A 14,339-nucleotide genomic window follows, 5' to 3' on the forward strand; every position below is an offset into this window, starting at 1 on the left:
TTGTGCCAGCTTAGCAATCTTGTTAGTTGCCATTAAAAATCTACATTTCGAACAGACTGGAAAGCTGCCAAATTCCCACAGCTATAATCTAATTTGACCAAAGTGATTAGAAGTGTGCTTTTGGTTTTTGTGTTTTTGCTTTTAGGTTTTAGAAACAGATTTTATTTTATTAGAACATATTGGTTAAACATATTCGGGTTTTATTTGAAAATGTTCATGATTTTTTAGGAGTAGATGGTGCAGCAGTCAGGGAAAATGAAAACAGCTTAAATGAGGAGCTTCTTGAACATCAGGTAATGAAAGTATTGATAAAATAATATTAACAATAGACCAGGCTAATTTGTTTTTCAAAATTTTCACTGTTATAGTTTTATATGTAAATCTACATTACAGAGTTTGGTTTTGGGTCCCAAAACAAACCTAAATCAATGGAAAGATTCATGCAGGGAGACCACAGATAATATTTTGGGTGGTTCGAGAGACAATCATAAAACTGATCTTCTGGAGGAAAGTAATTCTGGAGTTGGCAAAAAAAAGATGAGAAGAAGGAAAATGGGGAACGATCAAAACTTTTTAGATTACTTGCTCAACTTTGACCTGAACAGCGTCTCAGTCGTAAACACAGAAATTAGCAGCATGACTAATAGAGCTTCTCCACTGAACAAAAATGTGTGTAAGAATCCCTCCTCCAGTCCTGCTCTCCAGGCTCAAAGCAACATGTATCAGGAATGTAGTATTCCAGTACTAAGCTCCTGTCAAACTGAAGTCAGTGAATCATGTGCAGTTGAGCAATCTTTACCCTCAGATGAATCTTCTGAATCTCAGTCTCTGCTTATAGGCCTAATTCATGACTATGGACTTACCTGTAGTCCTGAGCCTCAGATAGGTTTAAAGATGATAGTGCAGGTAGAACCTATTAAAGAGCAGCTAAAACTTCATTCGGTTCAGCCCACATTAAAGAAGACAGACACAACCCATATAAATTGTAAAGAAGAAAGCCAACAAAAACAAACTTCTTTATTATTGCCTGCCGATGACAGTAATGCTGTTGCCTCAAAATGGCCTCAAACCAATATATCCACCCTAAACAGCCTTGCATATGGAGACCTGCTTGTTGGACCTAATGAAACATACTCACTTCAGGACTTCAGTGTCTAAGTAATGATCCAGATGAATCCATCAAACAACTTCAGCAAAAACATGAAGATAAAGTAACCTTGTCTAGTTTCAGTCACTGCCCCAGTGTCAGTTCTGCAGACATTCAGGGCATTGTATGCAATGAGAGGCTGTGTGGTGGCAGATCACTGTCAAGGGTACTTGACACCACTCTAACCAGTCCCTTAGAAATGCAAACTAGCCCTATATGCGAGGGCAAAAAACTTTTAATGAGCACACCAAGTAGTAAAAGCCAGAAAGATGATGAAAGCAATATTAGGAGTAGTAGAAAGATTTCCACAGATGATAATATGCCTCCAGTCTTGTTGCCGTGTGCCATAGATGATAATGCTGCTGTCAAAAATGATGATGCTAAAAGTTCTGCAGATTCTGACAGCACAATGATTGAAGAGCAGGAACAGATAAAGAGTACTGACAATGATAGAGAGGGTATGACAATTCGAGCAGGGTTACATCCAGCCCCAGTAGTCATCTCTTCTGAGGGATTAAGACAGGACAAGCAGCATGACTCGTGTAAAACTAGTAAGGAGCATAGCAGGGGAGAACCAACAGAGAACACAACTGATCCATTGAGCACCGAGAGCTCTGTCAGCATGTTGACAGACTTGTCCCAGAAGCCCTTATGTTTACTTCCAACACCAAATAACAATCAAGTTACAGAGAGTGCAGGACAAGATGGTTTTCAGAAAGCAGTGGAAAATGAAGAGGCCTCATACGCTGCTAAAACCTGCCAGCGCAAAAAGAGGCAATCCAAACATAGATTCAGCAAGCAAACTAAACATGATGGTGTGCGTAATGAAGGTAAGATGTCCTTAACGAAAGTCATGCAAGCTAAATATTTTAATGCTAGCACCTGTATATTGTGCCACTTTACTGTATATTTATACACAATATCTTCCTAAATAGCCTCAAAGCCAGTTATAAACCTAACCCAGAGAAACATCCACCAAAGGAATTATTTGGGAGAGACTTTACTCCATCGAGCCTGCAAAAAAGGAGACCTACTAGAGGTTAAAAGGCTGATTAAAGCTGGAATAAACGTCAATACTGCTGACAATGCAGGTCTGAAAAAAATTAATTAACAATGCAAAAAAAATAAAGGGTGTTGAAAATGTTCTTGCAATAACTCCTGTTGGTTTGTCAGGTTGGACAGCTCTACATGAGGCCACTGTTAAAGGTTGTCCAGATGTGGTGGAGGAACTTTTGCGTGCAGGTGCAAATGTATCTAGCAGGGGGCTGAAAGGAGTCACTCCTCTCCATGATGCTGTCATATGCGGTAAATACAAGGTGAAAAAAAAGTCCAATATTGTTTAGATTAAGTTTTTGCTATTGTTAGTTGCAATTAAAGTATCTGGACAGATATACAGTATCTGGAAGAATTTTCACGTTGCCAATGTCTTGGTCTTTCCTAAAGACAACTTTGTTTTTTATCAACACACATTTCCCTATGTAAATCTGTTCCATCCTTGGGTCAGATTTAAAGGTGACTGCCTTCAAAGTTCAGTGTTCAGTTCAGTGTTCATTCATAGGTTGTAAAACATCTTCTTCAGTACGGCTCAAATCCTCATGATAAGAACTCACTTGGACAAAGTGCACTGGATCTTGCAAAACATGAAATCATCAGAGAGCTGCTCTTGACATTTAGAGGAACCCCTGTTGTACCTGAGCAACCATCTGACACGTCCAAACTAGAGTCTGAAATTTTGCACCATGGACAAATACGGCACGGTAATATAGTTCTCCTAGAGAAATGAGCAGTGTGAGTTCAGCTGTGAATGACCTCTCGTTTTTAATCAGTTTTACGGAAATACATTTATAATAAATTGTGTTTTCAGATAATACAGTTCACAGACAGCCTCCTTCCTGCTTCAGGAGAAATAATACAAGGAACATTGCAGGAAGCAGTGCTGGATCTGCACATTGTAGTTCTGTATGTAACATTTATTAATTACAGCTACAATCATTTAAATGATTAAAATGATTGATTTTTTTTTTATAATTTCTAGCTTGTGTGTGATCAATCCAGAGCCATGAGAGCAACCCCTGAAGAAGTAGAAGCACCATCAAAGAAGACACAGCTTTGTTGTAATGAAAGCCAACAAAATCAGACATCTTTGCTACTGCCCAACCTTCAGAGTAATTCTGCAGCATATACGCAATAAAGAGAAGTGAAATGTCATTGACATACAGTAGTAATAGCTCACATGTATTTGTGAAAAAAAGACCCCAGGAAAACAGGAAGGTGGCTTAGTTTAATTTCAGTCATTGTCCTGTCAGTTCTCCAAACATTCTTGGCATTGTATGCACCTAGAGACTGTGTAGTGGCAGATCAGCATCAAGGGTACTTGACACCACTCTAGCTTGTGCTTTAGAGTTGCAAGGTAGCACGTTATGCAAGGAAACATCGTTTTTTTTAGCATGTCAACTGTTAAAGTCCAAAAGATGATCAAATTCTTATAAATTGTAAATTTATTATTAAAAAATTATAAATTGTAAAATAAAGGCACTATTATATGCATATATTTAAGCATTATAATCATTGTATTGCAAAATGTCTTTTTTCAGTATCGCTAAATTTAAGTTTCTTTTCCAGATAATCAGGTTCACAGGAGATCAACTGGCTCCTTCAGGAAATATAATAAGAGGAACACTACAGCAAGCAGTACTGGTTCTGCACCCAATTTAGTATGTAATGTGTATTAATAGCAGATTTAATAATGTAAATTGTTATAACGATTTAATCACTAATCGATTTTAATCATTTTAGCAGAAAAGTGCTTTGTCCCAAACTACAAATGCAACATCTGAAAAAGTGGAACCGAAGCAGACAGGTATCAGTCTGGGATCTGTTTGGTTAATTAATTTATTCATTCATTATTAATTTTTTAGTTTTTAAATTCTCTGATAATTCTGCTAACACAATAAAATGTAAACCTAGTTAACAGTTTTTGTGTAGGTAATTCTAAAGTCTTGAAAGCAGGAACTAGTTGAATAAATTATGGTTATTTACTGGTAAACATACAGCATTGAGAACTACAAAACAGGGAAGAAAAGACATAACTGGTTCCTTGTTATTAACTGATAGGGAGAGTTAATAACGGTTAACGAAGGTGGAACTAGCAGTGTGAGAAAACAAGGTTTGCTGATACCATATGCTGTTGTTGGTGTCAGATTAGGTTTACATGGACGTGATCCAAAACAAGTTTTTCAAGTCTTTATTCTGTCATGCTGTTGAAATGGCTGAAATGTTTACCATGACTGAGCAAGTCACTGTAATTTGCCTTAAAAGGAATCTGCAGTTCTCATCAGCACTGCCTGGAATATAGTAGTGTCTTTGTGATTAAAACAAATTTGAATTTGGGTTGTAGCACCCTGCTTTACATTTTCAGTCTTGTCTACTTTGCCTGTCCACAAGTTGCCATGTACTTCACAAGACTGTCCACAGTGTCAGTTTCTGGGTATTTCTTTCTGTCTCATAACCTAATAAAGGATTTACTTTCATCACTGAAGAAATATCATTGTGTAACTGCAGTAGCTGATAAATGAGTGATGTAAGACTTGAGTTTAACAAATTGATCTTAAAGAATGCTTCTTTAAGCATTTGTAGTGCCATAAGGCAAGCTTTCTGGCTTTTCTTTGTTAAATCAGAAATATTATAAAATGTTTGTCAAAATGTGTCAATGTCACTAAGTAGTGATTGCCAAGCATAACCAAAATTATTATGTAATATAATTACTTTAAAAAGTTTATTTGCCATTATACTTGCATAATTATACTTGCATAAAATAAATGTTAGTAAATTAAATTGTAGTAAATGTCAGACACCTAAGATTTATTTATTTGGACTAGTATTAACCCTCAATGTCAAGGCTATATTAAATATTAATACGGTATGCCGATTTATAAACTTGACCTTGCTGTAAATTGTATTATTTATTACAGGAGAATTCAGAAAAGAAACTCATATGAGCATCACTTCTATCCGACTGATCAGTAATGAAGAGCTCCTTCCTTCCTTCTTGATGGACAGATTCTGGGATTCCTTCCTGAACAATAACGACTGGGACTTTTGAAATGATGTTCTTGATAGGGATTATTGGAAACTTATTTTATTTTGTTGAACTGGCAAGAGAAAGTTTACAATCACATTAAAACCTTATCTGATATGCAATACAATAATAATAATACAAAATAGTTTGTTTAAAAACAGCATGAAAGGATTAATTTGCAATGTAACAAGAATTAAAATGCCTGAGTTTATGGAATGCTTGCTTTTTAATACTGATGGTTATTTCAGAAGTTACGTCTCTTTTTGGAAAATAATGTACTTTTCGCGTTATTTCCAAAAAGAACCAAGTCATTGTATATCACAGTGAACGCGGCGGGTGTGTGGGCGTGGCCTGTGGTTTGTACACCTAAACGCCTCTGAGCTTGGACACGCCCACCGCCCCCACCAATTCCGTGCATTGGAGAAAAGCACAAGCGGATCTCACACACTACTGCTTCACAGTTAAACCAGGAGGAGACACGCGAAGATATTACAGCTGAAACCATAAGTATTATTCATCTTTTGTCATACAAAATGTTATCATCCGATAAATCCATGAAAGCTTGATTTCTGTTGTAGTCTAAGTCTAATACAGCATCCTACTGTAGGTCTAAAATGAAACACGCAGCTGTTTAGTTACTGTGCAGCCTCATTGACGTATTTTCCGATTTATCCTTTTGATGCTCTGACCTACAGAATGCACGTGGGCTGCTTGGGGATTTCCACATTGTGCTAATTCTGTTCTTGTTTCTGGTTTACCCTCGAAACAGTAGTGACGCCTGTATGAAGTGGACACATTGGCACTGGACTTGCTCCAAGTTTGTCCAAGACATTTTTGATGGAACGCAACAGAAAGGAAGTGAAACGGCGAGAGCGCAAGGTGAGCTTCACTCCAACTTTCACGTATAAGTGATCATCTCAAAGTAGTCAGTAGAACAAGTTTTTTTCTGCTTGTATGGACAGGCTGTTTGCTGAGATAACAAAATAACAGCACTTGACATTTGAGTGACTCAGTCAAAATGTTTAAAACTTAACTTAATGACTAGGAAACAGAATAGACATAGGAGCTTATTAATGGTTTTTCTGTGCATCCGTTGTCCTTAAGGTTAAATCAGAAGGGACGTTCTCCTTTACTATTTTATCCAACCATATGGGTTATCGTAGGAAACGAATTGTGTCTTTCAGAATACAGACGTATGACTTAATTTCTATTAACATAAAACATTTTTGTTTATCCACAGAATGAAAAGGAAATGTATTGCTCTACATAAATTAAGGAACAAACTCTACCTGCTCTTTGTGTCATTCATTCTGTGTGTGCTGACACTTGCCTACCTAAAACACTCTCGGCAAAAGCGATTCTACATCGAGCCCTATGGAATTACAGTAAGATCATCCAATTCTCAGTCTAACAAAGATGCCATTGACTGCTCAGCCATTTATCAGCTGGATCCAGTAGAAATTGGCAAGTCATTGGAGATAAGGCGCAAAGACATTGTGGATTTGGATGATGAGACGGTTGTGTCCTTTACCGAGGATTGCCCACAATACCTATCTGCGAGAGGTTACGATAGGGTCTACGTTACAGACGAGGAGCGTGACTTTCCACTGGCCTACTCTTTAGTAGTGCATAAGAACCTGCCCCTGGTAGAGAGAATTATCAGAGCCATCTATGCACCGCACAACATTTACTGCATTCATTACGATCAGAAGTCCTCCAAATCTTTTATCGCAGGGGTGAAAAATCTGGCGAAATGTTTCCCAAACATAATCGTCGCCTCCAAGCTGGAATCAGTGCAGTACGCACACATCACAAGACTCAACGCAGATCTCAATTGCCTGTCAGACCTAATGAGGTCAGAGGTCAAATGGAAATATGCTATCAATCTCTGTGGGCAAGACTTCCCTCTCAAGTCTAACTATGACCTGGTAAAGGAGCTGAAAATGCTGAATGGGTCAAACATGTTGGAATCAAGCCGACCAAGTGAGTTAAAGAAACAACGCTTCAGCTTTCAGCATGAACTGAAAGAGGTCCCTTATGAGTACCAGAAGTTACCCATTAAAACAACAGTCATTAAAAGCCCCCCACCGCATGGCATTGAGATGTTTATTGGAAGTGCCTATTTTGTCCTTTCGCGTGATTTTGTCCAGTATGTTCAGACTAGCCAGCTGGCAAAAGACTTCTTAGAGTGGTCATCTGACACCTACTCTCCGGATGAGCACTTTTGGGCCACGCTGGTACGAGTGCCTGGTGTGCCAGGAGAGATCCTGAGGGTGGAGCCTGATGTGACTGATTTGAAGAGTAAAACCCGGCTGGTAAAATGGAACTATCTGGAAGGGTCTTTGTACCCCCCTTGCACCGGAACACATATGCGTAGTGTTTGCATTTATGGTGCTGCAGAACTCAGGTGGCTTTTGAACTATGGCCACTGGTTTGCAAACAAGTTTGATCCCAAAGTAGACCCTGTACTAATTCAATGTCTTGAGCAAAAACTTCAAGAGAGTAATAATCAACATGGGTTGAAAAAAGTCTTATAAACATGGGTATGGATTTAAGGCCTTTATTTATAACCTAGTGCTTTTATACTTGTTTATGACTAAAACTTGCACTTATTGTAAAACTTTATCAACAGCTGAAATTCTTTCATTTGAAGTGCAATACAGGCTCCAAAATAGATTCTCATAACAAACAATGCTTTTTGCCATCAACATCATACCAGAACTTATGACCTCAAGTGCCTTTCAGCTCATACAAAAAGTATAGTGTGTTTACTGTTGTTGCCTTATTAAAATAGCACATTCCTCAACTATCCCCAGTACTCTACCTCGATTGTCTTTCATTATTTTTTAGAGATGGGCTCCAAATACAGTTTTCCTACTGTTTTCGCCTGGTTGTGTTTTAGTTTTAGAAGTCTTTCAAAAGTCAGTATGTGAAAGATAAATTAGTGATTTTTTCCAAACACAGCAAAATAAGATGGTAGTATTTTAAAAGAAGATCTCTTTAAATTCTGGGATTCTGGTGGGAAAATATAACTTTTTTTATTCATATTAAATGTAACACATCTGATATTAAATGAACCCAATTTTTTTATCGAAATCTAAAATGCTCTTTCTTTTAAGCATGTGTGGTCCAAATGTTTGTGGTCTCTCAAAATTAAGCTTTAAACATTATTCATATTTAGACTGCTAAAGCAACCAATATCTATTATTATCTGTTACAGCAAATCTTAAGTTTCTGGAGCTAAAGCACCAAATAAATTACTTATTAAACATGAGACTGATTTAAGCGAGACAGAATTTGTGTATGGATTGGATAAACTTATAAAACATTGTGGAACATTTAGGGTGTAACTGTTTTACCCTTCTGCTTCATCTTATTTTCGGTTTTCTTTAACATTTTGTGGTTTCCTGACACATTTCTGTTGAAAACACCGCACCTAAATAGATTATATGCAGTTACAAACAAAATCACAAGGTTTTAATTGTTATATTAGACATTAGAACAATGTTATTAGCTTTCTGTTACAGTATAATAATAACCTACAATACCTAGAGTATATTATATCATAGAATATGTGGTGCTTGTTTTTAAATACAGGTCTGTAATTCTGAAAATTTAATTCATATGTGGAATAGTAATTTATCAAATCTGGGTTATTAATATAACAACTGTCCATAAAGTCATAACAAAAATGCAAAATATTATAATTTGTTTGAAGTCATTATACTTTTGCTTTAAGGGAAACCCTTGAGCAGGAAAAGGAAGAGGTGTGTATCTGTCAAAAGAAATAGTAATGCAAAGAGGAAATTTTGAAAACTTTAAAACAAATTTCAACAACTTAAACATTGTTTGACTGTGACTGCAAGAATATAATCACATGATTCAAGTTCCCACATTCCTTTGACTTGTGATTCTTCCCTCTGAATCATTAGTCTCTTTAACAGTCGTTTACGTTGTGTAGCTAGAATTTCCTAACACTGAGAAAAGCAAATCTACCATGTTCATCTATCAAATATAGATTTAATCCTGTTCTTTGTTGGTTTTATTTGATTTGAACAGTCTATTCTCCCTAGAGTTTGTTGCACTTATATTTACACGTATATTTTATCACATGTATTATCTGTAGCTGTCATTTGAACTTTAGCCATTTTAAATGCAACTGAAACTTATAATAAGGTTAAAGGATGTTTAGAAGTTTTCATTTTATTGCCAGTAAATCTGTAGGACTGTTTGTGATAGTAATCTAAATAGAGATAGAAGTTTGTAGGCCTTGTTTGTCTACACATCTTTAAAGCAGTAATACACTTAGGACTTTTCTAAATATTACATTGTTTACATATCCACCTGGTATCCACCTGGTTGCTTATTTGCTTTATTATAAATATAAATCAATATTCCATTCATTCTAAATATGGGAAAAGGCCAGAGCAGCTGCATTTGGATGTCCTGGAACATTCTTATCTAAGTAAATACATTTGCACACGTCTGCCATTACTGTGGGTGAAATTTGGTGGAAATTCACTGAAGATGTTGATGCAAATTAGAGTTTGCTGTTCTCTGCATAAACATCATAATATTATATTCATGTATAAACAAGAAGGGTCTATTCCTACACCATCTTATTTAATAATTAGAGAATAGAAAATGACATGTTTTCACTGTACATTTTAGATGCTGCTATTTAAAGTGCAGTCTGGTTTCCTATACTATTTTATAGTGGTGGACAGTAACAAAGAAAATGTCAGTAACAACTGACAATTTCCTTGTTACTGTCCACCACTATAAAATGCAAAGAGAAAATTTGTTATATTGTTCCTATAATAATTTTTCTCACAAGTGTCTCACTTGATCAAGTTTATGTGAAAACACTAATGTTTTCACATAAACTTGATCAAGTGAGACACTTGTAAGAAAAATTATTATAGGAACAATATAACCATAATAGATCATAGTACTTTGGGTAGGTGAATACTTTTAAGTCAAGTAAAAGTTTAACAGGAGCACTTTCACTGGAGTAATATTTAATCTCTACTTTAACTCAAGTACTTGGTTTGTGTTCTTTGTCCACCACTGCCATTTAAAAAGTCAAGTCAAGTTTATTTCTATAGCGCTTTTCACAACAGACATTGTCTCAAAGCAGCTTTATAGAATTTAAGAGTTAAGGTGAATGGTGTGTATTTATCCCTGATGAGCAGCCATGGCGACTGTGGCAAGAAAAAACTTCCTTAAATGACATAAGAAAGAAACCTTGAGAGGAACCAGACTCAAAAGGGGAACCCATCCTCATTTGGGTGACATCAAGAGTGTGATTATAGTCTTTAAACAATACAGAACACTGGAAAATGAGAACTAACATGAGCAATGGAATGTAAGATTATGAGTAATGTTCTTTCTACAGTCTTTTACAGTCATTTGTGGTTATAGAACTAGGAGCTAATAAAACATCTCAATAGCAATGTTCCTGAAAGCTTTTAATGAAATTTGTACATTAGCTGCATTTATTTCCCAAAAATAGAATTATACTACAAAGATCTAGCTTAGTCAGCAAAAATTAAAGTCACTTTGCTGACCTGTTTTTATAACCAATTTCTCATGCATGTGTTATTCTTCTTGCCTATTTCAGAATCTCACACTATTACCATAAAGTCATTTGGCCATGCTCTCTTCATGAGCATAGTGTGAAGTGTAAATGACACCAAACATCTTTATTGCTTTCTCAGCCAGCATGACTCCGAACTATAAAACTATAAAAATCTGACCAAACAGCAAGCTTTTTCCAAAATTATAGAGTACTGCTACGCAAAAATAAGCCCTTAGAGAAATCTGAACACTGGCCTAAATCAACACAATGTGCTTTGGCCTTTTCTGGTCTCTGTCAACATAAGAGTAATCAGAGTTATAATCATGGCCTTTGTTTGTCTGATGACGGAGGCTTATGGGTCTGTGACAGACAAGCAAGCGCCATGGCTACAGCGAGACAACCCATGTCACTCAGCAGTGTCTACAGAGTTGGCCTAAGCACATGGACTCTCCTGAAACAAAGAGCCTTTATATGATGCACTCCCTTCCCTAATCCACCGGCCTCAGTCACCGTGAGCGAAGTGCCTTGCACCTTCTCCTCGTCTTGTCTGAGGACTGCAGCCAGAGGTTGAACAAGTCAAGAGTTGCCAGTGGCTTATTGACACAACCCTACAGGTCTGTGAATGATAAGATAATGTTGGGCTTTGTCCTCAGGGTGGGGTTAAGTAAATACTTTTTCCCATAGTTTTGGCTTGTCATTTTCATCTTTAAGTGACTCAAAATAATGTACCTAATTTTAAATAAAATTAAAGACAAGAACGATCAACTTTTTCTGAAGTCTTTTTGGGGAGTTTACTCTCTCAAGTTAAGTTTAAACATTCCCTGGAAATTACCCTGATGATAACATCTTACCCCAGGCTTCAGGAAACATGGCTAAAACTATACCTTCTACTATTCCTTCTGTATAGATTTAAATATTTTAAATGTATCAGTGCTTAATTTTAATTGGTAGTTAGTCATTTACAGTAGTTGGCTAATGTTTACTATAAACACTGTGTATATTATGGTTACCAAAGAATGTCCATAAGCAGGGAGGGTCCACAAAAAATTATCTATATGATAAATTGTTAACACATTTTTAGCACTTTGTGGTCTGTTGTCATGACAAAGCAAAAAAAAAAAAACACTGATAAAAGTAAATCATTGAGTACTGAACATGGCAAACAAAGGTCATTTTGTTGATGTATAGTTGCTGTAATGCCATTAATATATTGTAATAACAGTAACAACATGTCTGTAATGATAGATAGATAGTAGATAGATAGATAGATAGATAGATAGATAGATAGATAGATAGATAGATAGATAGATAGATAGATAGATAGATAGATAGATAGATAGATAGATACATACATACATACATACATACATACATACATACAAACATACATACATACATACTTTCAAACATACTTACATAGATACATAGATAGAGCTTAGGAAGGGGAAAGAATTAAGACAAGCTGCAGTCTAAGCTGAAACAGGAAATGTCCAGGAAGTGTGTTTAATGAGTTCAACCACAGGATACAGACAAGAAGCCAAATGGTGAAAGGGAGTTCCCCAGTTCTTCAGAAGTTTTTGAATAGAGATTTCTGTTGCTCTAATTTTTATTATATATATATAAAAAAAAAAAAATAATAAAACAGCTAGCTACTGGTCATGGTATGCAACAACCTCTCTCAGTTTGCCTCAATAAGGTGTGTTCTGATCTGCAGAACACTGTGCTAAACTCTGTTTCAGAGCTCAGCCACATCTGGAGAAGCCTAGAGCTACAGTAAGGATCTGAGCAGGACATGTTTTTTCATCTGTCAAAGATGGTGAACAATGGGGTCTCTCAAGAAACAGCCTTATCACCTTTCCACTTCACAGTTTACACATCTGATGAATTTCAGTAGCTTGCCAGCTCATACTACCTAAAAAAGTTCTCACCATTTTGGGGTGCATTTAGAATGGAGATGAGTCAGGCCACAAATGATTAGTAGAGGATGTTAATTAGTGGTGTGGCAAAAGCAACCTGCTGAACAACTGTGAACATCTAAACATATTTTATCAGTAATCATTTTATAACTAGGTTCTAAGGTGCTAAGATGAGTGAAAAAACTAGCGATTTCAAAAAAAGAAATTGTGGTTAATTACAACCATTTTATTATATGTTCTCAAAAATACAATACTGTAGAAATGAAAATTGGATATATTTTAGAGTAGTCAATTATAACTTGTATAGCAGTACAGATTTACTGTCCTCTGAAAATAATTCTACATTCAGTCATTATTGCCAAAATAACTGCCAACAAACGTGAGTACATGCAGCAGTAATTCATGTTAATAAATTATATCTAAAAAATATAATTTTCATTAGGACAAAGACTAATGAATAAAATGTGTTGGGACAAATAGCATAAACAATTTTTACTATAACAGCACATTTCATTGTTTTATATCTCTAATATGACAACAGGTTTCCAATGTCATATTGTTTATCCATATATGGTTATAAATATTGGTTCTGGAACATAATCAAAACAAGTTAATTCTTGTTATCAGCTCTCAGAAAGCAGCTATAAATATTCATTAGTCAATGCTGTATTGTTTCCCTCCCATGAAGTCAATAAGACCGAAATGTTATGTTTAATATTTTATGAGTTTGTTTGTTTTAAAGCATTTTTTTTTTTTTTAAACTACAAACTAATTTATTTTCCTAATATTATCATATCATCTTTAGTCACTTAATACTATGATTTTAAATAAATAATTGGCTATAACTCAATATTTAGGAGTTAAAATGTATTGCAATTATAATGAGAAAAACCTGGTGACCTGAAATTCTTTTATTTTTTTAAACTACAAACTAATTTATTTTCCTAATATTATCATATCATCTTTAGTCACTTAATACTATGATTTTAAATAAATAATTGGCTATAACTCAATATTTAGGAGTTAAAATGTATTGCAATTATAATGAGAAAAACCTGGTGACCTAAAATTCTTTTATTTTTTTATTCTGTGACATATTAACTTTCTAATTCAGCTCTAGGGTTACCATTACCTTTTGAGATACAATACAATACAATAGTAGGTATTTTTTTGCTGGTTTCATTTCCTTCTTTCATTCTAGAAAATACTTTATTCACTCTCCCTCACAGCATTCTATAATCCCATAAACACAATTTTGAATGTAGATGCTGCTTCACATATTTTCACATGTCCATCTTATAATGTATCATAAAGATTATATGTGCACCACCACATTAATCTCAAGAGTACGATGTCAGCATGCTGTTGTAGGACATGAATTATTTCTATATGTTCTTGGGGTAATACTAGTTCTGGGATCGTTCTATGAATTACAAATTCTGTTTAACAAGAACAATAAGCCTCAAAGCACTGAGCCATAAGACAATCCACATACCACAAGAATGTAACACAATACACGGTTTCAGTCTCAGGCCCCACAAGGCCACAATTGTTAATGCCATGTATCATATTCTCCTTTCTAAAGAACCTTCCTCTACATGCAGCCTCTGTAGCACC

General features: G+C 35.6%; 1 protein-coding gene across 8 annotated transcripts; it reads left to right on the forward strand.

Annotated features, from left to right (window-relative positions):
• The first annotated feature begins 123 nt into the window (after positions 1-123).
• On the forward strand, positions 124-8,315 carry gcnt4a (glucosaminyl (N-acetyl) transferase 4a). 8 transcript variants are annotated; one of them, XM_046841588.1, is made up of 11 exons: positions 124-293; positions 394-1,977; positions 2,083-2,238; positions 2,321-2,463; positions 2,706-2,904; positions 3,012-3,106; positions 3,183-3,312; positions 3,770-3,861; positions 3,944-4,007; positions 5,119-5,732; positions 5,995-6,110. In XM_046841588.1, the coding sequence occupies exons 2-10, from the start codon at positions 1,347-1,349 to the stop codon at positions 5,247-5,249; spliced, it is 1,641 nt and encodes a 546-aa protein (XP_046697544.1). In that variant the 5' UTR covers positions 124-293; positions 394-1,346; the 3' UTR covers positions 5,250-5,732; positions 5,995-6,110. The 8 variants fall into 8 exon arrangements, with proteins under 8 accessions (XP_046697544.1, XP_046697545.1, XP_046697547.1 ...); XM_046841589.1 differs by having other exon boundaries at positions 3,947-4,007; positions 5,995-6,103; XM_046841591.1 differs by lacking the exon at positions 2,706-2,904 and having other exon boundaries at positions 3,203-3,312; positions 5,995-6,103.
• The last annotated feature ends 6,024 nt before the right edge of the window (positions 8,316-14,339 follow it).

The sequence above is a fragment of the Silurus meridionalis genome, chromosome 27 (assembly GCF_014805685.1).
Source record: "Silurus meridionalis isolate SWU-2019-XX chromosome 27, ASM1480568v1, whole genome shotgun sequence".
In the NCBI taxonomy this organism is placed as follows: Eukaryota; Metazoa; Chordata; class Actinopteri; order Siluriformes; family Siluridae; genus Silurus; species Silurus meridionalis.

Excerpts from the sequence above, each read along its gene's own strand:
- gcnt4a (XM_046841588.1), top strand. The coding sequence starts at position 1,347 with ATGCAAACTAGCCCTATATGCGAGGGCAAAAAACTTTTAATGAGCACA. Across the intron at positions 2,464-2,705 it reads TCATATGCGGTAAATACAAG|GTTGTAAAACATCTTCTTCA; the intron begins GTGAAAAAAAAG and ends GTTCATTCATAG. Across the intron at positions 3,313-3,769 it reads GCTACTGCCCAACCTTCAGA|ATAATCAGGTTCACAGGAGA; the intron begins GTAATTCTGCAG and ends TTTCTTTTCCAG.